Source organism: Egretta garzetta, unplaced genomic scaffold (genome assembly GCF_000687185.1).
Source record: "Egretta garzetta isolate BGI_Z169 unplaced genomic scaffold, ASM68718v1 scaffold285, whole genome shotgun sequence".
Taxonomy (NCBI): Eukaryota; Metazoa; Chordata; class Aves; order Pelecaniformes; family Ardeidae; genus Egretta; species Egretta garzetta.
Genome location: NW_009259715.1, coordinates 414,242 through 441,259, shown reverse-complemented (window position 1 = coordinate 441,259; position 27,018 = coordinate 414,242). Strand labels below are relative to the sequence as shown.

The 27,018-nt window shown below is 36.0% G+C and overlaps 1 protein-coding gene across 1 annotated transcript in view; it reads right to left on the bottom strand.

The window, feature by feature from the left end:
- DPH6 (diphthamine biosynthesis 6) overlaps positions 1-27,018 on the bottom strand; it is a 215,163-nt gene that overhangs the window by 54,636 nt on the left and 133,509 nt on the right. The window contains exon 12 of the mRNA XM_009639058.2: positions 15,688-15,930. Coding sequence (XP_009637353.1) covers positions 15,688-15,930 — 243 coding nt within the window. The remainder of the gene's footprint in view (positions 1-15,687; positions 15,931-27,018) is intronic.

Sequence of the window (27,018 nt, the reverse complement as noted above, 5' to 3'; positions counted from 1 at the left end):
AAGAAAGTAGGATAGAAGCAATCCTTTTCAACATCCTAGTTTGTCTAATAAATAGGCCACATGCATTCCTGGTATAACATGCCAGAATTCAAAGAATGAATACAACACTGTTTTATAACAATAAAATTGTTAAGAATGCTCTTTTTGCAAAGATTACAAAAAATAAGAAAGTCTGTCATTTAGTATTACTTCCTGAAATAAAACAGATTATTTGCTGCATGCCAAAAATACATTAACACAAGCCTGGCAGACTAAAAATGAGGTCTTGTAAACCTGAATATTTATCACGGAAGAAATACTGTTAATATAAAAAGAAACAAGTTCTTCAGAAATTTCAGTCCTCTCTACTCCACACCGTGTTGGACAAAGCTGATGGTAGTTCAGTTACCACTGTGACATCTAGAAACTATTTTGTATGATGTCAACTGGAAAACTGGGCCTGAGCTTACTTGGTGTTACTGAACCAAGGAAAATCTAGAGAAAACAAGGTCGTTCTTTATTTTTTGTGTCAGCATCTGATAGCACATTTTGCAGAATAATTTCTTTTTTTGTGCAGTTTTTGCCTATCTTCAAAAAAGCCCCCAAAACACAAAAAAGGGAAAACAGATACACGGGAAGAAATATGGGTATAGAAATTTAGAGGCAGTACTATTTCCAAGGGTACTTTTAATCATTTTTTTTTTTTTTTAATTCAAATGGATGTCAAATTAATGTAATCTCTCAACATAATGATTGTATTTCTCCATGCTGGCATTTGGAAAAAAAAATCCAAATTAAGTTTTCTTCACAATAATTGTGAAAAATTCTGCATGCAGGTATGGTAAGGATGCAAAATTAATTATTAGATATGAAATGGTCAGCAATTAATATGCCAAGCACAACAGCTTAATTTTTCCCAGAGAGGCATTTTGCAGGTGAATAAATGACCATACCTCAAGTTATATTAGTGAGTATAGGAAAACTGGAATCTATACAATATATTGCTGGCTATTATTAGGATTTGTCAAGATGATGGGCTAAAATTTTATTGTAGTCAACCAAGTATGTCAGAAGAAGCTACCACAAAAATTAACTAACACCACTCTTAGGGCCTAAATCCCACAATAAATCTAATATAAATTTGATTTTATAAGTTGAGACAGCTTTTTGGTGCATAAAGGAGATGTTTAAGTCTTTGCAGAATCAAAACTTTCATGACAAATAGTCTCTGTATAGTACTACTGTAAGTATATGTAAGCATTATATAAAAAGGAGAAGCAAATATGGAAACTCATTAAAACAGAAAGTTTATAAGAAATCAGATCAATAACTACACATGATCTATAGCTTATATCACTCAAACAGAATAATTTAGCAACTTGCTATTCTATCTTCTACCATTTTTGTCAACAGAGGCCAAGAAGTGGTAGAAATGTTTATCACTTCTGTGTGACAGACAAAAGGGCTCAGCTGAAATTAAAGACCTAACCTTACAAGCTCTCTTTTGATTATATTTAGTACACAAAGACATCATTTGCTTGTTAATTTTGCTTCTCTTTTCTATTGTTGGATCTCTGTTTTTTCATCCTTTCATTTCAGAAACTGAGCAGCTCTGTGACATGATCAAAATAAGAGAATCACATTTCCATGAAGACACAGTCAGCTTTGAGTGAGTCCCTAGAACAAATAAACAGTTGAAAGCCTGAAGACTGTATACAAAGTCTGTAATAACTAGGCTAACTCCTCTGCTTTCTTACCAACCTGGAAGTTTTCTTGCAAAGTGATCTCAAATAATTACTTGTTAGAATAAATGGAAAGAAATATAGAAGAATGCAAACTGGCCTGCTGACAGGCAGACACAGACCTCTGCATGCAGAGGAATGGAGAATGATCTCCTACTTAAGACTGAGACCTCCATTTTTGCTTGATTTACCAGGTAAGTGTCACAGTCTTGTTCTATCCCATTATCTAAAAGCACAGTCTCAATAGCCCCATGGACTTAAGTGTTTTCAACCTCCCACTGAACTTTATACATTTCAATCTCTCTTCAAAATACATTTCATAATTGTATGTGACAATTATGCCACCATCAGAGCAAAAGAAAGAATTTAAAAAATTGGATAATCAGCTATGGGAAGCATGTGATAATATCAAATAGAAAATATATAATACCATTTTCCTCATATTTTTAGATGGTTATAAACCTCAGCTATAGCACTGATTATTCAGAGGTTCAAAGGACTGCAATGAATGTTTCTGGACCGAGAATCTGAGCCAGCATGGCTGTCAAAGGGGGCATAATGCCTGAAATTCAGAATTAGACAAAGAATATTAGCTTTAAAAATGGATATGGCTGGCAGGGAAGATTTTCCCTCTTACTGGGCCCTTAATTACTCCCACTGATACATAATGAGACAGATTAAATCTAACTTTTGTTTGTTTGGGTTGGTTTGGGTTTTTTTGGGGGGGTGGTGGTGGTTTCATTTTTGGGTAGGTTTTTTTGTTTTGGGTTGTTTATTTTTTTTATTTTCTGAAGGAACTGTTTATGGCTTCAGCAGAACATTTCAGTAACCACATGCTCTGATACAATATGAATATCTGTATATTTTTCCTTAAGTCAAAGGGTCCAGGAAGGGATTTTCACTTTTTTTAAGTGCATACAAGCCTTTGGTTGGCTGGCTTATTCTGCAGAAGTTGTCACGCTACCATGTGTACTTACCAACCTGATAAACACCCTTCCTACTGCATGGGGAGCTCAGCCTCTTGGTTCTCATCCTGTGGCATGAAGTATTTTAAACTCTTAAGGTCTGATATAGTTTAGTCTAACTATACTCACAGGGTTCAAAATAGGGATTTTCTGGGTGAAATGTAATGGTCTGTGATATACAGGTCAGACTAAATGATCTAATGGTGCCTTCTGGCTGTACAAGCTACTGAACCTACGAAATCTGTTTTACCCACTACTTACGCTCAGTCTTTCCACCAGCGCTGCAGTGCCTGAACTCTAAAAACCCACACTGAGAAGGCAACCATCTTATTCATTACGGCCTTTAATATCCCTTGCTGATAGTTTTAAATTTTTAAACAGCCCTACCTGTCGGGCTCCCTTTTATGTGTTCTCATAGTTACAGATATAATTTTGAAAGCAAAATATCTAAACAGTAAGCATAATAAAAATGAAACAGGTTAAAGCTTATTAGCAGTAGGGAGCAGATGTAGCAAAATTCTGCCAGTTCCCCTACATTTCCTCCCCAGCAGGGACTTTTCTGTCAAGCTGTGAGTTAGTTCTATACAATAATGCAGGCTGCTGTTACTGCAATTGCACCTTCCTATACCTTGCTATTGTACTAAAAATTCACTTTGATTTTTGATTTCTTCCTTCGTAATAATAATATTTAAAGCAGTTCCTGCAGAGCTAAGTGTAAATTCAAGCACTGCACGCTAGATGCTCAAAAGGGCATGAAAATGTAAAATTGATAAGAAAATAATTACATATTGAAAAGCTGTTTTATTTGCTTTAAAAATATTAACTTTCTCTCAACAAACTAAAGGTTCCTGAGCCAAGAGATAACCAGTTAATGACTAAAGTTAAGATTCCTTGAAATACCTCTCAAATATACATCATTCAATATATCAGTTACAATGTGGAAAAAAGATAACTATTTAAGGAACGAAGTCATAAATTGATAGCAATATAAACTGAAAGCAAAGAAGTCTGCCACATGAAACATGATCACAGACTGTCACTCTGAGGGTTTTATTCTTCATGTGTAGTGTCAAAAATAAGCACTTAGGAAAGAGACTTGAACTGAATTAAGGATGTTCAAGATGGAAAGATTCCACTTGAAAATCATTTGAGAGTGTGTACCCAAATGGGACAGAAAATGAGAAAAGTTAATGGTCAAAATCTACTTTGTGGGCATTAAGGATAACTGATCTTATGACTTAGAATTTAAATTTCAGATACTGATTGCAAAGACGTTTTCTTTGAAAGTCCACTTTCCTTCTGAACTTTGACCTTGAGCTCTGGAACTAATTTTCAAACCTCATCAGCTTTTGCCTCACATATTCTATGATCACCTGTTCACCTGTACACGTACAGCACCATTAGCTACTGTTGTTAAACCTGTAACTAAATTTTGCAGTATGCAGTGAAGAAAATTGTGAGGCTGCTGGAGATAGAAGGAAAACAATTTGAAAATTCTGGTAGCACTATTAAACTTCTACTAATTGCCAGGCTCTCCCTCCTTGAGACAGACACCTTTATTAGTAATATGATATATAGAATTTAAAATGATTTTGAATTTGGCACTTTTTAGTAACCAAAGATTTTTAGTGGAAAACACAAACATTTACATTCCTTCATCTTATGTATAGGAGTATTTTGGGGGCAAATATTTGTTTTCAGCAGTGTAGTCTGTTACTTTCATTTTATACTATGGTATGACTGCAAAGCAAGATCAGTTAAATGAAATATAACAGGACTGTGAGAACTGCACATGCCCTTTATTTTAAGTCAAGCCATTTATGCTGGTCAATCCTACTGTATGCTATGCTGTATGTTATGCTGTAACATCCTACACACAGTTTGGAACTTTGATTTTGCAGGACAAGTCTTCTCTCAGTTCAATGTTACAGCAGTTAAACTCAGGTGATGCAATTCAGGCAATTTCCTACAGTCCACTGTGGTGGGTTGCCCCTGGCCAGCAAGTAAGATCCCCCCAATTGCTCGCTCATGCCCCCCACAGCGGGATGGGGGAGAGACTCAAGAGGGCAAAAGTGAGGAAAAAATCATGGATGGAGGTAAAGACTGAAGGTAGTAACTGAAGGAAAGAAAAAAAAAAATAAAGGCGATCACTCACCACCTCCCACCAGCAGACTGATGCCCAGCCAGTCTCCAAGCAATGTCTACTTCAGAAAAAAATCACTATGAATTTATACAGTATATAATGCCTCTTTGGTCCCTTCGGGTCAGCTGTCTCAGCTGTGTAACCTCCCAGCTTCTTGCCCAACCCCAGTCTACTTGCTGGGTGCGGGGAAAGCTGGAAAAAGAGAAAGCCTTGATGCTGGGCAGGCACTGTTTAGCAACAGCCAACACTGGTCTGCTATCAACATGGTGTTAGCCACAAATCCAAAACATAGCACTGTAGGGGCTGCTATGAAGAAAATAAACTCTATCCCCATACCCACTACATCCACTCATGAGAGGATGTTCACAATAACCTAAAAATTATAAGCCAAGTTTGAGCTAAATGCGTAACTCTTCTCAGCAGTCACTGGAATGAGACGTATGGAAAGCAAACTCGTTCTTCTGAAGATGAAAATATGTCTCTCCGATTACTACTGAAATATATAATGGGATCTTAACTCTTATGTTCCTGAAGGCAGGTGAGTCCATGTAAAGAAGATTAGAATAAGAAGTTTTCAATAAACATCCTTTAAGTGACACGTATTAATATATATGCTTGTTAAAAGTTGTAATACTAGGAAAAAAACCCCAAATATATATTCACGGGTATGTAGGCAATGTCTATTTATCTATATGCATATATATGTATATTTTTTTTTAAAGAGAAAATCTCTATACCTATACAGCTCCCCCATGTAATTCTGCAGAACACGCGCAGAGAGACTGCACTACTGAGCAGATATCTACTCCACACAAACATTCACTTGACAAATTATGATAAAACTTTACCAAAGTTACTGGCTTAATTAGAAATGATGGACAATTAGATTTTCATCAGTTAACAGTTAATTTTTTCTCTTTTAGACTCACTTGCTTCTTTGTTGAGATATATGCAGAAGTAACTAATTTGTTACAGGAGATGGCCAGGATGTTCCCACAAAGGTGCTTATAAGTGAGACGCATAAAAATCTGCATAATATCAATACTGAATAATGTCCAAAAGAAAAACAAAGTTAGATTTCAAGTGTTACCAGCTGTGTTCATTGCGTTACAACTAAAGGGATTGATGAGAACTATACACATGTATCATATCAGTTGGAAGCATTTTTATTTTTCATCCATGAAGCTGAATAAATACAGAGAGGAAGCTGAGCGTGATTATTCACTGCTGAGCTGGCACGCATGTCACTGGGTATTGACCAGTTAGCACTGCTCATTTTTGCTATGCAAAAATTTAAAGGTGTTTCAAAATAATGCTAGCTCAGTTCCACGCTGCCTTATGTACTTTTTTGAAAGTGGAGTACAGGAAAGGATAAATAATTTTTGGTTTACTTTGACTTTTATAAGTCAGGAAATTGAAGATCTATTATTAAGTTTGAAGCCCATGTGATATCCCTCAGAGAAGAGGAAGAGGAAATGAAATTGTTATTATGACCAGCACACAGGACCAGAGATCAGGATAATCAAGTACTGAAATGTACTAGGGTCTCTTGGATTGTACTATACACCAGTAAAGAAGTACTTCCACCGGAAAAAAGAAGATATTTTCCTGAGTTAATTTTTTTTTTTTCCCTCAAGTTTTTGGTGGTAGAAGATCATAACTGTATCTGATTCTTGTACAGTTTCAAAAGGAAGAGATAACATTTTGAGCTCTAATTTTGACTGGAGCTTCATGAGGGAGAAGGCCAGGTATGAATTTTCCTAGTTAACTGTGGAGTTTCTCTTCAATGGTAATTTGCTGAATCTACTTGTGGTGCTGACGCCAGCAAGCAGCTAAGCACCCACGCCACTCGCTCGCCCCTCGACCCCAGCAGGACAGGAGAGACAAGAGAAAGAGCAAAAATGAGAGAACTCTTGGGTCAAGATAAAGGCAGATAAATAAGTGAAGAGAATAAAACCAGTGATGCAAAAGCAATCATTCACCACCTCCCACCAGCAGACCAATGCCCAGCCAGTCTCTGAGGGAATAGCCACCTTAGAAGACAAAACTCTCCAGTTTTTATTGCTGAGCAAGAAAGCCCTGAAACTGTGCAACATTGTCCTGTTAGCAGCACTGTTTTAGCCACAAATCCCAAACACAGCACCATAGGGGTTGCTACGAAGAAAGTTTGCTCCATCCCAGCCAGACCCAGTACACTATGCAATAGCGGAGTTTCCCTCCTGGAACAGGAATGCTTCTCCAGGTCCCGAATAACCATGACTAAGAGGATACTGCCCACAGATTTAAGGGGAGGACTTTCAGTACAGAAGTTTGACTAGTTTCGAAGATCTGAATTTTCTTATTTTCACTGAGCTCACACTGAAGAGAGAAGTTAAAATACCCTCCCTGAAAAAGACCAAGATCTGGAACAGCTAGTTAGTACTTAACATCAAACTACTTGTTGGAAGCACTGACTTGGAAGGAATATTTGCAGTGTCTGAAAGAGATTAACCTGCTGCCACTTTAGAAAGCATAGGTTGTTAATAAAACTGTCTACATAGATTGGGGTGGTAATCTGGCTCTTCTTTCACTCATGGTCAGTAAGATTAACTCATCCAGAGTAAAACAGAAAAAGCTTTGAAGCGGATGATTTTCCTGAAGTTCCTTCCTCTGTTGTGGGGATTTAAAGTGTTCTACATGTAATTAGGACTACAGTTCAATCGAGAAGTTTCCTGAGTGCCAGTAGGACTTTGATCACTTTTCAACCAAAATGGCATTCTCCCCACCACAAAGAGGCACGGACAACAGGTACCAGCCTCAGGGCTCAAATCCTGTTAGTGGCTTTCACAATCATCACACATAAGACTTTTGACCAGAGGTTCTGACCCAAGCAAACAGTGGATGCGTATATGCCCTCTCGCTTAGCACAAAAGCGACAGGCTCAAAACAGAATTAGTATTTTCAGCAAAAGAGATGAAGATTCACTCAAAAAAAGCTCTTACAAGGGAACTGCTGCAGGGGAATATCAGTCAGGCTGGATGAACTAGGCTGTTTACCACCCTGAATAACTTGACATACATTTCTTCACTGTGTCTGACTGAAAAACAATGTTCAAATGCACGTCTGTATTACCTGTAAATGACAAATAAGCTAGTGTAGATCAGTTCATGGAAATCAGAGAGTTATGCTGACTTATAACAGCCGAGGATTTGATTGTATCTGTATCTATCTACACAAGCATTCACACAAGAAATGCTCTCCTTTCTTATTTTCTGTTCTTCATAATTTAAGTTTACATTCTACAAGTTAGATTAATATATACTGTTTAGAACATTAAGCAGTCATATGATTTTTTTATGTGTGTATATATATACAATTTCTAATAATGGCTTTAGTTAAGATCATGTAGACTCCTTCATTGTTCTTTTTGTTGACTATATTACTTTTTAAAATTCATTGAGGCTCCACTAGTGTTACATACAGAATATAATAATCTTCCTTTTAAAAAAAAGTGAAAGTGGCAACCCTTTCACCTCCCACCGTGGCCTAGTGTCAAAAGGCAGAATATTTTCAAGGACCTCTGGAGTTCCGCTATCTGCATTTGACCTGTGTTAAGTATTCTCATTACAGTTGCTTCAAATGAATACAAAAGCTTTGTTTAATCTGAACATAGGGGAACTGAAATACACTAGGCACAAGATGAAAGACCTGCTACCACTGTGCTATTTGAATGCACTGCGTGCTCTTAACATGGGCCATAAAAGAAGCCTGGTTTAATATATCAAATGGCAGAACATTCGAAATAGCATCTAGTAGCAAAATAAACGTTATAAAACTGATGAGACAAAAAAGGGAAACAGAAACATGTATTTTCTTCCTACTGAATTGTTGATAGGCATAGGTACTGGCTGATGGCAATGTTTTTCAAAAATATTTAGTTTTCTTCTGGTAATATTACCAGTTATATTCATTAACCTACACAAGATTTTACTGCAATGTAAATGTAGCAGGGTTCTAATCTGTCATTCATATCTATATAATATTAATTTACTTCTATTCACATTTTAACTATTCTGTACAAGAAACTGGTAAAGGAAGGTGACCAATTAAATTAGTGTTACTTATACTACTATCCATGGGGCACAGAATTTACAATACTATTTGGAAATCCACCAATTGCATTAAACATGGATACTAACCAATACATATAATAAAATATGCAAAAAATGTGTACCTGAATATTACTGAATTACAAACATCTGTTCAGGATGGTGACAAAGTACATATCCCCTCGCAGAAATCTGGGGGTTTTTTACATTCCTTTTAAGTTTTATGGCATATTTTCTCCATAGGTGAAGAGGATCTTAAACTTCTGTCCAATCCTTTGCAGCAAGAAAAACCTTTGACTTCCACTATTTGAGCACAAGCTACTTCTGTTCTACTTAGGATAAAGTGTCAGAGAATGCACAAATTTTATTTAAATTCATGAAAGTCTGTATACTTCAAATACTACAGGCGTGTCTGAACAATGCAACACACTGCTGGGTTACAGATGCATGATGCCATTCTAAATGACTGCCGTGAAAACATAATAATTACTCCAGAAAACCACTGCATGTAGCTAGACAGCTTCTTGTTTGGGATTTAACTTGGGACCTCTGCATTATTCAGTAGGCAAAGTGGAAAGACACAGGGTAGTACCAATGGTATTTACAGAAGTGTCGAAGGAGGTATGATGTGGGGGTTCTGTAGAATGGGCCCAGTGCCCCTAGATGACGGCTCTTGGATATTTTTAAAAAATCCTAGTTTAGGCTCATTTACATCTTTTGACATCTAAACAGTTTGGGTATCTGGACCAAAAGGTTTAAGTTTAGATACTTAAAGTTGGCATCAAGTTACTCGAGCGCTGAAATAAGCAAGGAACCCATTCACAATATATATCAGATAAAACACTGCAAATCTTTTTTCCGTCACTTCTGCATTACATGCTATTACGACACACATCGTCAACAACCTGACTGACATTCCTGACAGAATGGAAGTCAACTGTAGCACTCTCTGCTGGGTTTGAAACAATCACGGGATCACAGCCACTCATCCTGAATGCTTATGATGAATAAAAAAAAGCTTCTGTCAGAAGAAGGTGGGCTGGAGAGCTTTTAAAGTTTGTAGTACAGGGGTTTATTGGAGGTAGAAGACTAGACAACTAACACCCAAATGCAAACTGTGTTATAAAAGCCAAAAGACACGTATTTTTTCATGTCACAGGAAGTATTTCACCAGGTAGATTTTTCATTACTGAGGATGGAAAATACAGTGGCAACGGCCTAATAAAATAACTCAGAGTGGAACTGATCTGTAATATCATCATGTGAAGAAAAAAATAGTATGTATAAAGTGAATTGCTGAAGCAAAAGATATAAACTAATGGTCTTAGAGCTATTAATAAATCTTGCAATTACATTAAATATTATCTTTCTATGCAAACCTGTTTTCTAATCTTAACAAAATATATTGTTTTCACTGTTTCAAAATTTCCCTTCACCAATATTTTGGCTTCACTTACAAATACAGGCAGTCCTAAGCTTCGTGTTGGTATCAAAACATTGAGTACTAAATGTACTAAAGTAATTCCCTATACATTTTTCTTACTATAACAAAGAAATAAGAGATAACATTACAGATAGTTCTGGAAAATCTGCCTCTGAGTTTTGTATATGGCATCAAATAAAAATAAGAACTGAAACTTGTTTTTATCATTCAGTCATGTTTATCAAGAACTGTATTTCAAAAGCAGGAAATGGCCTCCAAGTTTTTCTGTAAGTTGATGTGCTCTTAACTCACAGAAAAAAAATTGAATTAACAGTACTTTGCCATGGAATATACATTGGAATAGCAACAGCACAAACCAATATCTGTTATACAATTTATCAAAATTGATGTATTTTCCTGGCCTAGCCATACCAAATCTTGCTGGGAATTAGCAAGATGTAAAAAGAATAAGACACAGCAGTTAAACGAGCTGGAATGCCTGAAATCTTCAGACAGTACAGCATGTTTCTTCTTTGTATTGGTGAGAATAACAAAAGAAAGCAAAAAGCAGGCATTCAGAGGTAGGAAAAAAAGTAATTGTGATCATGCCCATTTCAGTTAGTCTAGTGGAGTCTGTTGTACAGACAGAAGTAAAATCCACCACTTGAAATTCTCTAACAAAGTAGTATGGGGATGGTTCTGCATGGAAAGCCCATGGAGAGGGGGAAAAGAAGGTAGGGGGTGGACTCAGCTCCCAACTAAATATAGTGGGAGTACTGTCTAAGCAGTACATCTCAACCCCTACTGAATAAAGTCCACACACAAAGTAAATTAATAAAATTTTGCAGGCACAGTCACTGTTATATCATTATACAATAATTATTTGGAATATTTCCATCTATCAATAATGCCATCTGTCCCACCCAATACAAATGGACTACAACCCATCTGGCTTATTTTTTTCTATTGATTACTCTGCTGAATGAGTTAGCAAAACCACTTATAAAATCATCATATTACATGACACTGTCATTAAAAGATGTGAAGTAAAGAAAAATACAAGATGAGACTTAATTGGAAAACTGTCAGTTCTTCTTCCAGAAAGTTTTAGCAATGCTATAAGCTTTTTTTCTTTTTTTTGGCTACTTAAAAAAAACCAACAAACCTCTAAATGTTAACTACTGGATTAGGCAGAAACTGTTCTACCACGCAATTGTTACTATTTCTGACTAGGTATGTTAGAAAAGCTCCCTAAATGTATCTCCTCAAGAGTGTCAAAATGTCCCAAAGTGTGCCTGGGAATCACAAAGAAACTGTGGAAGGAGTGTAACTTAAAAATAGGGTGGGGGAAAGCTGCTGATGGCTGGCACTTGTATTTGTTAATTTCAATTATTTTTCCTAGGTTTTGGCTTTGATTATTTGTTTGCATAATTCTCTTTATGCTATTTTTGCAGCTTCTGTTTTTTCTTTTGATTTTAACTACTGCTTCCCTCAACTAGATTTTAATTTCTACAACTGCAGCCCGTTTTTTCTTTTGATTTTAACCACTACTTCCCTTAACTCTATCTCCAACAACCACTAGTTAACAACAACAATGCAGCTGTATCCATTAACAGAACTTAAATGCTTACCTCGGCTCCCTTACTCTACATCTCGGTTCCTACAATACCCTCTTAGTTTTAACAAAGGAAATCTCTCTTGTATACATTCAAAATGTTGATCCAAAGATCTTTTCATTAGCCCAGTGATTAAGATGAGGGGTTTTTTTGAGTTAGACCTCACTGGGGCTGCTTTCTTTCTTATCTTTCCTTTCCTGCTATTTTCTCTTTCTCCAAGGTGGACTCCTACTACAACCTTCCATCTCTCCACCAGATTTCTGTCTCCTCTGTCACCCTGAGTGGCTTTTCCAATGACACTGCTACTCAGGCTGACACAGGAAGGACAAAGAGAGAGGGACAGGGGCTGGATTCCAGCTCTGGGGACACAACCCTTGATGGCAGTGGGTAACTGGAGTTCAGGGAGGCAATGCTCCAGGTTATACTGGAAGGGCAAGGGGTGCAGGGAATGGTGCTGAGAGCACAGATAATGAGCTGCCATCTGGAACCGGGGAAATCAGGATGACAGTGGTGGAAAGGAGCTGTGTAGGAAGCAAGGAATGATGCTGGAAAAGGAAGAAACCAGAGACTGAATGACTGAAACAAGTTAGGAGTTGCTTGGGGGTCCAGCCTGCTTACTATTTTCTCCCTCTTTTACCGTCCCGTCCCATCATTGATGCTTACTAGAGCCACTCCTCTGGTTACCAGTGAAATAATTTGGTTATTCTGAAACATACTAAAATTATTTTCCTCTTCATAATTCAAGAAGCTCCTAAAAGACAATTGTCACTGTCAATAATAGGACAAGACGTCCTCTAAAGCCCAGGCAAGTGGGTCTGGCCCTGTTTGACCCTATCTCAAACAAAGCTTTGATCAATGCTGTGCCCACATCCTGCTCTTAGAAGTAAACATTCTGTGTTACATAAACCTATCCAGAGAACAATTCTCTCAGTTCTCTTTATTTTATGTTCTGTCCAGTTTATTTGTGTCCTAAACAATTTACACAATCCCTTTTGTGCTTTACAGACTACTGACATCAAATATGTAGAATGATTCAACTGAAGATGCTGAACAGTATTATTTATGTAGTGGGTATTTATCAGACATCACTATATGACAGAACGCTAATAATTTTTGGTGCTCTAAAAAAAACCTTTGGCAGTTCTAATGCATATGATTTAGTCACTGTGTTAAATACAAATACCTCAATCTTAATATACCATCATTTTGCTATTAAATACAGAATATTCAACACACAGGAGTGTAGAATCTAAAATCTGTCTTTAAAACTTAACTAGGTCTATGGTTTATAATGTCTAGTTTATAAGAAATGAGCTCTGACCTGCATTTTGTTTTCACAAACAAACTCCTTTTTCCATGGATGACAGAAGAAGAACAATTTCAACCAAGACACCATTTGTTCTTATTAAGTAAGCTGTAGGTTGCTATTGATTCAGGCCTTTGGCCACTGCTTGAAATACAGTTGGAGAACAATAAAATACTTTCGGTTTGGCTGACTTAGTTTACTTGCAGAAAACAGACCATTATTTCATGTCACGGTATCTGACAGAACTGTCTGTGATACTATTGGGATACCAAAAAATAAGCAAAACCACACAAGGAAGGGATATGCTACTTAGACTCTTAAATACAGATGCCTTCAGAGTAACGCTACTGTGTTCTGGCTTCCACGCAGAAAGACAGTATCTTACAGCACTCCACAGACTGCCTCAAAGCAGATATTAAGAGGTGTAAAACTAAATTGCCTGTTTTCACCGATCCTATAGAATAAGTGAGATAAAAGTACAACCGTTGTATAATTTATCAGTAATTTTAAAAAGTTCTTCCGAATGTCAAAGTTTACTGTTGTGCTTGTTCTGAGAGTAAAGGAACAATTCTCCTAATTCCATTCCAGCTAGTGCTTCTTCTCCAATACAAAAATCTCTATTTCCATTAACAGGACAATTGTATTTTCAGGGCAGGACAATTTCTCCCTCTGGTTCCTTGTAACAGAACTGTTTGATACATCTTTTTCTTTGCTTTGCTGTGTACACAAACCCTTACTAATCAAAAAAGTATGCATAGCCTGGGGAAAAATTCAATTCCTCTGTCTGAACCTCCTATTGACACAGTTGATAGGGAAATTGGAACGTCTCTCTGCTAATAACATCTCATTCCCACTGATATTTTAATTTTTTCCAAAACATTTTTAGATTGTGTTGTGGCACACATTACCTCATCTGCTAATATTTCTTTACTCTTTCTGGTACTATCATTAATGTATGTGATCTGATAGGTGCAGCATAAGATTGATGAACATCCTCTAGGATTGCTTGATGCTTCTCTACGATGTTTTTTCTTAAACATTCCTGAAAACTGTTAGGCAGTTAACTCGTCATAGAAGTATGTGCAGGTTGCAATCCATTTTTTAAGCTATGGCTTGGACAATCAGGAAGTGACAAGGGCCAGGTAGTAGTAATAGCCCAAAATCAAACATTATTTTTCATGTAGCTAAAGAAGTACTGCCTAGTCATCTCAGTAAGTGGAAGACATAAAAGACTTGATAAAGAGTGGCCGGTATGTATAATAGCTACGGATGACCTAAAAGATTCCATCTGGAAAAAGGAAAAGTTTCAAAGAACTGGCAAACACCACCAATCTGCCCTCAAATCACATATATTACAAATAAGAAAGCATGTAGGCGCCATGGTCATGGTACATGTTACTAACCAGTCACACAGCAGAAAACTGAATTGAATTAAAAAATCTGAATTCAGATTCAGTACCCTTGGTCTTGGAGGAGTAGTAAACACTATTTAAGAGGGTCCTTTATTAATAAATCAAGGTTGAATGTGTAAGTTTCGAAGGAAAGCCTACATCTTTACTCAGAAAGACAAGTGCCTAGTGCACAGACTGAAAGTGAAGGCAAACTGAAGGGAAGTTTCAGGTGCATTTTTCTTTCTTCTACAGCAATATTAACATATGCTATGCTTCCAAGCCATGTATTTCCCTCAGAAACCATAACAACTAAGTTATATTAAATTATATAGGAATCATGTAGTTACTACTGTTTTTTACTCATTTGTGGAGAAGTTATGTTTTATTTACAAGATTTGTGGCCATTACCTTTTTAATGCTTGCAAGGTGTGCTGTGGCTATTTAAGAAAAATGGTACATACATAATAAAAATTATTATGGTATCATTATAAATCACTGTGCAAATTATTATGCTATTAGAGATAATCTAGGGTCAACCAATAGACAGGCACACCCTGATCTGGTCTTAGAAGTCCAGCTGCATAATAAGCAATAATGAGCAGTAAACTGCTAAACTCAGTTGTCATGACAATATTGCTTGTAAGAAAGAGTGGGGAAAAAAATCTCAGCAGAACACTCACAAAAAGTTGAAGTAAAATGCCCAGTTCCTATTATGTAAAAATAAATGGGCAGAGGTAATTCAAATAAGGTATTGTTCACATTTGTGTTAGAGGAATTGACTGCTCTTAAAGGGTTCTTTAACATATTGCTTTGGGGAATTAAGACAAAGTTAGTGATGAATATAACTTTCTATTAAGCAATTTTCTTTCTCAGTTGTGCACAGCCACTTATGAGCCAGAACATAACAACTCAATCAAACCTTATTATACCAGCTTTACTTGAACCCCTCGGAAATGTACTGAGAAAATTCTGATATTACTACAAGACTTGGGGCGGGGAGACAAAAGAAAAAAGAAAATGGGTACCACAGCTACCTTTTTACATTCCCTTAGTTTCTTCTGCCATATAGAGCGAGCAATAGGAATGTGCTTGCCGTCAGTTACATAGCAGCTGGCTGTGATGACGTGGTAGAGTGCAGTCTTCTGGCTCATAGCTTGAAGAACTCGCTCAACATGACGGAGGGAAAATACAGCCTCTGTCCATATGCCACCGCTAACAAGCTGCATGGTGCAAGGTACTAGAGCAATCTGTCCAGCACAGTACAGAACATCTCCAACCTAGAAGAAAATAAAAATAAGTAAATAAGATTCTGGGAGTGTACAGAAGGCAAGGGGAGCGCTTTTCTCTTTTCCAGGTAGTTCCTTTTGACAGTACTGTTCTTTGCCATCATTTGTCACAGGTGGAGCAAACATGCCATCCTAAAGATAATTTCTGATAGGGATTTAACTACAATATAGAAACACAGCACTGCAATAAACTTTAACCTAACAGTTAATACATGGATGTATGTGTCAGCTCAAAACATAACAACTGATGTTACTGACTGTTAACAGCTGCTGGATCAGTTAGGTATGTGCTAGTTAAGTACATTCTTACTTTCTTTTTTTGACTGATGATGCACACTATCTTTGGTTCAGTGCTATTTTTTTTAACTTCTAAGTCATAAATTAAGCTTTGTTTTATGTAAGTATATATAGGAAAGTATATATTTGTAATGTCTTTAATAAACTAATTTAAAACCACAATAACAATAATACTGCAGAACAGCTAAAAGTCTGTGCATGAAAAATGTAATGATAGTCCACCAGAAGCTAAAAGGAAATTGCAGACTGAAAATAAAATGCAGAAGAATGACACTTGACCAAAGAGATGGGTTCACCTTTTGAAAATGGAGTTAAATGGGTGGCTGGATATACCATCAATAGATGTTTTAAGCTGAGCTGCAATGCAGTTACTTTGGGCTGATTTTCCAAAGCCTTCCTGGCAACACTCTGAAGACCTACTTTTTTTAACAGCAGCCAGCAAAGGAAACATTTATTCTTACTATTCAGACATCTCAAAGATTTATTATAAAATCTTAATGTAAATATCAAAACTTCTCAACCTCTTATGCTGCACTTCTCTAGAAAGTCTGTACGTTTCCTGATCAGTGAAGCAGTAAATTTTATTCAATATCAAAAGAAAACTAAGTATAGAAGTGGGAAGTAAGGTGGGCGTAAGCAGCTTTGAAGTCAGCACAAGAAGCATTTTGCTAGGAGTAAAAAGGGGGAAAACGGACTGTGCAAGGAGTCTTTAGGAAGAATTTTGCAGAACTTACTGTATAAACTGTAAAAATTCCTCAGAATTAAGAATAATTAAAAAAGAAATCTGTGTCCTAGAAGACATGGCAATCAAACCATGTGACAGACCCATATGCAACTCCAAATCTGTCCTCATAACTGTCTGTGTCTCACAAAAGACTCACACATGTAACTATTGGAAGAGTATCTTATACAATTTGGCATACAAGTTCTATGATTAGCAGCTGAAGAGGGGGAGGAAGCAGAGAGGAAACATATCAACTGACACCCATCAACTATTTAAATTGTTTAAAATATCTGAAATATTGTTTTGATAATGCTATATATAATCCTGAATTTGGAAAAAAAAATATGCAAGTAATATTTTGGTTTATAGGAACAAATGGTCTTTTTTTTTTTTTTTTTTTTTTTTACAGTGCTATATTAAAATATGTGCCATTGAACAAGGGAGTCCAGCCAGCTACCAAGTGGCATACTGACAAGATGAGAAATAAATTCAGGAAGATATAATTCCGAGGGGCACGGGTTTGTTTTTAAAGCAAGTCATTCATTTTCATCTCTGCAAAGTGAAATCCATGCATTAGGCGAAAACTCCAACACAGGTAGTTTATATATCTACAGAAAAAAAAAAAAAAATCACACTGGCAATATTTCTTCCCTTTTTTCCTGTTGGGCTGCTGGTTTTCCATGCATCACCCATGTTAATCATTAGGTAGACAGAAGAGCTGTTCAACCAGTTCACTTCCCCTATTCTTGAACAGATTGTTTGAGACATAATATGAATACTAATTAACGATAAAATATCTGTCAGTGTTTTGAAATATGGACCAAGATAGCACTTTCGTAAAGTATCCTGGATAGTTCTGATACAATTAGCCCCACTGGTCACAAGCAAGGTCAGAAAAAATCTCTGAAGGATTTGAGCAAAGTTGGCACCACTTTTGGCTCAGATTCAGTGGGAATTTTGCAGAGTTCTTTAAAAAACAATTTAAAAAAATCCCTCTGTTCCTAACATACTTGTTTGTATCTTAAGATGTAATTAATAGAAAAAAGTGTTCCTAACATGCCACCATGTTATGGAAGGGTGGATGCAAGGGGGAAGGAAGGAGAAAAGGGTCAAAACACGGCCACAGGTTTGCAGCAACTGTATTTCAGGGGGACATAATTTAGGATAAGGGAAGGGGGAGGGATGTTCCTCTTCTCTTTCCCAGTGACTTGGTCATGAAAAGCAAGCATAAATAAACAATCAGCAGGGGCAAAGCAGCAAACCAGTACAAACACTGTTTTAGCAGATTGCAAGAGGTTATCTCTAGAATGTTTGAAGCATTATACAGAAAATTGTTAGCAGAGTAAAAAGCATTTAAAACAGGGAAGACATCATAATATCTTGTTCACAGTACTGAAATCTTACAACGGGAGATGTCACAATGTATGGTGTCAGTCCTTGTGTTGTGAAAGTGTTCTGCAAAACCCTGCTAGAACCTTGCAACAGTTTATCTTTTTGGAGCATCTACAAGGATAACAGAAGATCTTTCAGGCTATAGATTCACAGTGTATCAAGTCTAGAGGACTCACATATCCAGTAAACTCAGCATAGAAACAAAACTACAATATAATGGATGTGTATTTATACACGAGACATCTCAGCTTACACTGATGATTTAATTTTCACTGCAGCCCATATACATATTTCCAGTGCTAAAATTGCATTAAAGATTTGACAATCCAAAAATAAAAAAAAAAACTTGTACTGCTGAGACGCTCACTTGTACCAATTTATTTCCAATATAGCTCCACAGCAGTAAGCAGTTTGTAAGTGGGGCCTCATGCGATTCCACAGTTCTTCCCTTTTTATCTGCATTTGTATCACAGCAAGTCAAATGAAAGGTGAGTCTTAACAAGCTAACGTAATAGTTCAGCAGCTGTTTAGCTCCGTCAGCTCAACCGTAAATAATCAGGGGAATTCAGTGGACAATCGGGACCTCAGAGTATGCAACCCATACTCTTAACAGATAGGAATGCTAAGCTTTTATTTGAGAATTACTACTTTTCATAGTGTAGCTCTGCTGCAGGACTTAACTATCACACAGAGCTAGATCACAGCTAATACAGATGCAAGACAGTATAGTAGCAAATTATTATTTTATTTTACTTTTTTTTTTTTTTTAAGCTGCATTCACTTTTTAGGAAAGCAGAAGGAAAGCATCTATGGTACCATGGAAAGGAAAAGGCAGAAGAATGCTTGGTGCTACTTTGAACTGTTCCATCCCATGAACAAGTATTTAACAGCATTATAAGTTACTGAAAGGACACAACATATCTCCCACAAAATATAATTCAGGAAAAGAAGCAATGAGAAAAACAGGCTTAATTGGACAAAAGGACTAACTTAAGCTGCTAACTGGCAAGAGAAAGCTATAATTATCGCTACTTAGTAAGAAACAGAAGTAATAGCATACCTATAGATATCCACTAAGTTTTTTTAAATTAAAGGCCAACAGCAACTATGGAAACTTTATGAAACTTTTCCTGCTGGTATTATTAAAACTTGCTTGTGATTAACTGGCATAATACAAAAATTGCTAATGGAGGCATTTCAACCATTCACCCACAGGTATTCAGGCCAATGTTAACAGCTGCACCATATGAACGAAGGGGTGTTTCTTGGAAAGGATGGAGTCAATATGCAATCAGCGAAATCTTTGTTATTAATGCCGTTTGGTGTCTGAGTGACTGCTGCCCTTTACCAGGTCAGGGGACACAAAAGATTCAGTGACCCCCTGACCTACCAGTGAAATAACCCACCATTATGTTCAGTCAATGTAAATAAGCATAACTGACAATGCGCTAATAGGCTGCCTCTGGTCAGCCCTGTGTACCTCTGACCTTAATGAAGAACTAAATCAATTAATACTCCAGGCAATAAAGACCTCTGGCTGATTAAGTTAGATAGAAATCATCTTTTCTAACGGGATTAAAGCTGTAAGGTGGTGAACTTTTTATTTAATATATGGTAATCCTTTCTTCCTAGGGCCCTCTTATTTTAGCTAATGATGGTAAAATTGCTTTTTGCAATGTGAAATCTTTTATTCAACTACCCAGTGTGAATAAAGTTTTAAAGGTACCGTTTAGACAACAGTAACTGAAAAGCTTTGAGCTCCCATTATGAACACAAATCGTAACTGACTAACGTGGTTTTGATACACCACAACCTTCAATATAATTCACATGATTTTCCTGAACTGTTAAAAAATTGTAATCTAAAAATTCCATAAATGAGTTGCTCACATAGTTTAGTTTGGTACAGGCATTCTTATGAGAAAATATGTCCAGTTGTCAGTAGCTAACAGATGAAGGATATATTCCTAAATGAAAAATATAAAAAAAATTATTATTATCTTTCATTAGAAAAAATTTACACTTACAAGAATCCACATATAACTTAGTAAAATGCTTGCATATCATACTCAAAACTCCAGAACTTCCCTTTAAATAATTTTTTTCCTAGTTAGATCAAAAAAGTATAACTAACCAATAGGATATTATTGCTATTGTATTGAAATAGCTGTAACATTTGCCCAATTTTCAGAGATTTATAACTCCGTTTTCAAATGCTATGACTCCAGTTTTCTAATCCTCAGTGTGGGATGGAGCTTCACGTTTCAAAATGTATTTGATCACCTAAGCTACAAGACTACAAAACACTCATCTTTTTGCATTGTTCTTCACTATTCAAATTTATGTTATCAAAGTGTGATTTAATTTTTTCTCTTTGAACTTCTATATTTGTGGGTTGAAAATTCACAAGACATTTTTTATCACGAACTAACATAAAATACTGCCATTTCATGGATGCTAAAATAGGCTGTATAATTCTTTTAATCAGCAGTTTAGCAAAATTAAGATACACTGTCCCACAAAGTCATATTTGACAGTGAGCACAGTGTCATAATGCTATGAACACACCTAAGACTTTTGTGCATTTCCTAACTGGAAATTATACCAAAGAGAAGTATCACATCATGCAGTACGCATGCACTGAGCAGCACAAAACTGGCAGCTCTTTATAAAGGCTACTAGCTCGACAGCGCATCTGAAGAAGCCACAATATTAATTGTTATGAATACTAAATCAACTTCAAAAAACTACATCCGAATACTTCCTATTCATACTCTATGGTGCCCAACTGCAAACACCTCTGCAATCCTCTAAAAATCAAATAATTCAAACTGAGCCTTTAGATTGTGCTGGATTTACAGCAGGCAATCTCATATAATACATTCCTGAAGGTCTGCAGTACCTTGAAGTTTAACAAAATGCTCTATGCACAGACTTGAGAGGGACAAGCAGGTCAGAAAGCTTAAGAGAAGGTAAGATGAAAGTTTCAGCCTGAAAACCATTTTCTAAAAACTGTTCTATCTTATCACAGAAAATTGTAATATTTCATACATATTTTTGGCAATGTGTTGGTTACATTTAAATCTTAATCGATGCCAAATTGATTTTATTCTGCTCTACGACTGATGGAAATAAAAACCACACACTTCTGATTTACAGAAGACAAAGATTCAGAAACCGAAATTTTCACAGAAAAACCACCCTAAAAGCTGTCATTCACATTCCAAGGGAGTAGAAGACACAAAACAAAAATAAACCCAGCTTTTAAAGTCAGTAATTGTAGTTGTAAACATCTAGGAAACGTTCCAATAAAGTGGGTGAAAAAGGCTTGCCGTCTAATACACCCATGTGGGCATGACAGCTAGGTTGAAGTCTTCTCTAGGACTCTATACATGGAAAGGAACTGAAGGAAATGGAGGTAAAACATCCTTTACTTACTATGCATATTTTGGCCAATGTCCTGTACCGGTGCACATGGTACATACTGTTCCTTCACGGAAAATTACAGTAGACAGTTGAAAGACTTAATTGCCATAGAGGACAAACTCCTAAAGGATGTTTTTTCCTAAATAGAAAAAGAGCAGCCTCCCTACTCAAAAATGAACAAGCTAACAAGAGTATTAATCTTTGACGCATTTCTTCGTTGGGACAGTGGAATTCTAGTCTTCATGATTATTAATCTGTCACCTTTTACAAAGCCTACCATTTCCTCTCAAGCTTTTGAAAAAAATCACAAGTTCTCACACAACCACATTAGCAAAATCTGCCAACTGTGAAAAATTGCAGAACACTCAGCTTTATGAACATACCTTATCTAAAACATGGCGCAAAACCTCCAAACTGATTATCATTTACTCATTTCTTATTCATATCACTTTGAATAAAGATGCTAAACAAGACAAATGGAAAAAAACCCTAAGATTAGTCTATTCCACAACAATTGGGGTTGGGATGGAGAATGAGAGACTTAATCAAACCAGTATTTACCAAGAAAAGTAAAGGCATATTCAGGGTCCAGAAAAACAAGGTGGAAAAGATTAGTATCTAAGAGTGTAAAGCGACGCAAATGACTCAATGTGGACATGGACTACTGAGCAATGGATACCGCATGTTTAGAAAATGCATATTATGTCCACCAGATTTGACTGTGGTTTTTAACTAATTATATCTGCACAGATAAGGAAGGATAAGGGATCTTCAAATATCTGATACAGCATATTTGGAAATTATTTTCAACTCTCCCAATTATAAATGCTGTTAACTAGCTGATAGTCTGTAAGGAGAGAGTAATGAAAATGGCAATGCACTGAAGTGAGGTGCCGTAGGGATTGGTATTAAGCCTGATTTTGTTTAACATCTTCATTAAGTCAGTGGAAGAAGGGATTAACAGCATGGTAATGAAACCCACAGAGGATACTAAACTAGAATGTGCACCAGGAAAAATAATAAAAATGGACACAGGTAGGTTTGAAATAAAGGTAGGAAATAAGAAAATGAGATACTGAAAAGAAAATGAGATTTATTGAGAAATAAGAAATAAGAGAAGTGAAAGCTCATGCCAGAACATATGGCAAAAATATTTTGAAATACAGATATTCATAACAAGGGAGAAAACTTGACTGCAGAACTGCTGAGCAGTTTAAATTAAAACATAACTGCTCTTTACCAGAAGCAAGTTCAGTATAGGACAAAAGAAGATACAGTCTTGGTTCTCATGAAACAGGTGTCATGCATCAGATCTACTAAATACTTGTTCCAGGATAGGTAATACCTACCCTTGGCTAAAGAAAGAGTGAAATTTTCTAACATGTCAGAACCTGGTACCATACCCTTTGGGGAAGACATGATTTTCATATTTAAAAATGAATGCTGTAAAAGACCAGGTGATATTAAAGTTTCAGATGATCATTCAGAGCTGATGAAGTGCTTTTTTCCAGAAGTTTTTACATTTCATCATTAACACTGATTTTCAGTTCACAGGCTAGCATAGCTGCATTCAAAGCATGAAAAGCATTTTAATCTGTCAGGGTAAAGATATAAAAATTCAAAAAGGACTTTTTTCCCCCCTCTGTTAAATGGAAAAGGTCTAAACCTTACATGAGGTTAGGTAAGCATTCATTTGATGTTCTCACACAGTTCATTTGTGGTTTTGCTATATATGACTATTATCCTAAATTTATTCTGATAAGGATAGCTTTATAATCTATCAGCATTCTTTCTTTATCAGTTCTGTATTTAAAAAAAAACAAAACAAACAACCACAATATAGCGAGCATGTTCTCATGACATTCCTCCCTCCTTGCTTTCTACATTTTTCTCTATCTACGCTTTCAGTTCTAGGGGACTGGAGAGCATATATAAGAGAGAGAGGTTATAAGGTAATTGTATCCACACACACAATATCTAAAGGAAGATAAAAAAGATAAAGTGATGTGATATCCTTATATACCTATATGTGTTTATATTACAAACCTTGTCTCTACTTTTCTTCTTAAACATACAATCTACTTTCCTTCCCACAGTAACTGAAGCTTCTACAGAGAATGTCCACTTATACTAACTAAATCATCAGTTAAGCTATCACTAAGGGTGCTACTGCTTAAGGTTGTACCACTGTTCTGGAACAAAGCACCCAAGGAGAATCAAGACTGCAGTCATAAAAGCCTACGAAGAGTGAATTGTTTTTTCCCCATTCCTACCTGTCTTTACAATCCTTACTCATGCCAGCTGTCAAATAGGTTAGCGTGATTATAAACAGAAGAGGGATGGCTAGGCAGAGAAAATACTCTGTATTGAAAGGTGAAAGCTGTTCATCACACGACAGTAATTCACAGTGTATGAAACACATTAACACTGTGACATTCTATTCTTACAGAAAAAGTTTTCATTCCCAGCCATCACTTGACTTAATATTCTTACTCTAAATATATTTTTCATGAATGTTACTGGCTACTTTAAGACACTGGTTTGCAATAGCTGGGAGACAGAAGCCATTCCATAAAACCAATATTCTATTTGAAAACAGCTAACTGTAATAACAGTATTACTAAGCTGAAAGCGATAGTTCTCTTATAGTGTGTTTTCATACTTTACCTATCATCTATGTATACCCAGTCTCACATGGATTTTACTTATATCTGTGACTACCTAAATAATAATCAACATTAAAATAATTTAATGTATGTCAAAGATTATTTAGTGCAGAAGTCCAATTTGTAACAGACATACCCACCAGCTCCCAGTGGAAATGAGACTCATTTGTGCAATTAGACATACATATACAGTATACATAATGGTAACGCATATGGAATATAACATATACAATATACAGTATTTACCACAATCTTTTACCTATTTATTCATATTGCAGTGATAACACGTTTTTACATAACAGAATACCTATCTCTAGGGACCCAAATTTCAATGTAAAAATGTAAGTTAAATTCTGATTATACTTTTAGAAACTGAAACTTGTAACAAAGATCCCCCAATATATTGAACATTCTTGGTCAAAATAATGTCATATTATATATTCTGCATCATCAGTTCACCAAACCTGAGAAAAAGATGAGTTTGGGTATTAGGAACCTCATGGTATCACCTGCAAAATCCTGTGAAACCCAGCAGTAGAGGAAGAGTTTATAGTTAAAATTCTGTGTTCCAAGCAGTAAGGCATGACCCAATCTCTAAATGTAAGGAATTTGTAATTTGACAGTGACAACATATTATATATTCTCATATAATCTGAAACACAATGTTCAAGAAGTGCAATCCAAGGAAAAAAATGCATTAGGAAAGTAACGCCCCTGCTACATGCAATTGCCTATCCTGAAATGTAACAATTCCTAACAGTTAGAACCAAATAAAATGAATGGACATTAAAAAAATACAGCAACAATCTCAGAAATACTCTAAATATGCTCATCCAAACAAATTTTTACAAATTTTGTTGTGTTGTACCCTTAAAACCTCATCTTCTATCAGAACTGCAGTGTGGACACAACAACCCTCTATAAAATATCACTAAATTCCTAAATGTGCAATCAGGCAGACTTTACTATGTACCATTCAGACGGCAAATGTTCTCTTAGATCAGCAGCACTTTGTGACAAGAAGTTACCTATTGACTAAGTGGTAACTTGTGCCATTTGAAAATTAAGTTTCTGTAACAAATTATATTTAAATTCTGTGTATAATTGGACTGTAACTGTATGATAATTATATTCTGTGCTGTAATACATATTCATTTGGGTATGGAGTTAGAATCTTGCATTATACATTTTCCTAATTTGGGGGGTTGTTGGTTTTTTTTTTTTTTTTTGTACGTTCCCCTTATTGTTCTCTTATAATACTTATTTTCATGGAATTTTCGAAATGGCTTAAAAGGATAGAAGTTGAGAACTGGCAAGTGCATTATATTGACAGTATATTAGTACATATTATATATTAGTATATTATGATAGATTAGTAATAAAATGTTATCTTCTGCCAACTAAGCTGAAATCATGTTTCCAACTATCTTCAATCACAAAGTGAGGTCAAGAATCAGTGCTTGCAAACTTACGGTGTGCTTAGCCCTTTTTGTTTGTATTACTAACAATAGTCATTATTTTGGCTAGTAAAAACTACTGGCAGAGTCAAGCCCTCAGATATACAAATGGGTACGAAGCAAAGCATTGAAACTGAAAGGGGGTAAATAAGAGGAAGGGAGGGGCGGAATGCAGTAAGGAATAACCCAGCAACTAGGTTATGAGCTGCAATATCGCCAAGATCCAGGTTCAAATCCCTTCTTTAGTATTTTTCTTTTGCCCTGTAATGGCAGTGCTGTTGTGGCAATGGGAAGTCCAGGAAGCACACCTCTCAGTGTCTTCTACTGGAACTGTTCTAATTTGTTTAAATACACTCATGCTCTTGGGACAAAACTCTGTTCTGTTTCTTGATGAGTGTTTTAATCAGTATGCTAGAAGTTAATATAGGATGGAAAGATCCCTCTCTATGACAAAAAAGTATTACTAAGGAAAAAGCTTTACCATGAACATTAAATTAAAATTGATACATTCCCAATTATCATTTCTACCTTGATAATCCAACATTACCCAGAAAGAAATGACCTACTGAAATTCCAAGTATTCCAAACTGCTATGAGATGGTCATTGTTACCTTTAAGCTTTTTGAAATACTAAGCATTCTGCAATATGAAAGATACTTAACACAGAACAAGCTGTACACTGCAGAACATTTAGACCAAGATGATCCTGTACGAACACAATTTGAAGTAGCCTAAATATTTCATAAAAATGAAGTGAGATGATAAAATGGGAAATCATGTGGAGAAGGCAGATTTAATTATTATTTTTGAAAATAAAATAAAAAATATTTACAGAAGCCTAATGTGATGTGATCAAGAAGTTACCTTTGAAATATAATGGTAAAAACTTATTTAAGCAAAGAAATGACGAAGTAGAAACAATATCAATGACATTACTGTCAGAAAATCTTTGAACTTTTTAGTTGAATTTTATAAATAACCAACAGGGTACCTCTTCAAAAACAGAGGCTGTATTAAAGTCTACAAATTATGTTGAGAACAGGTTAAATATCTAATTTTGGGTTTTGAGCTTATGAAAAGTATAGGCACTTCACTGAAAATATGACCTTATATGACAA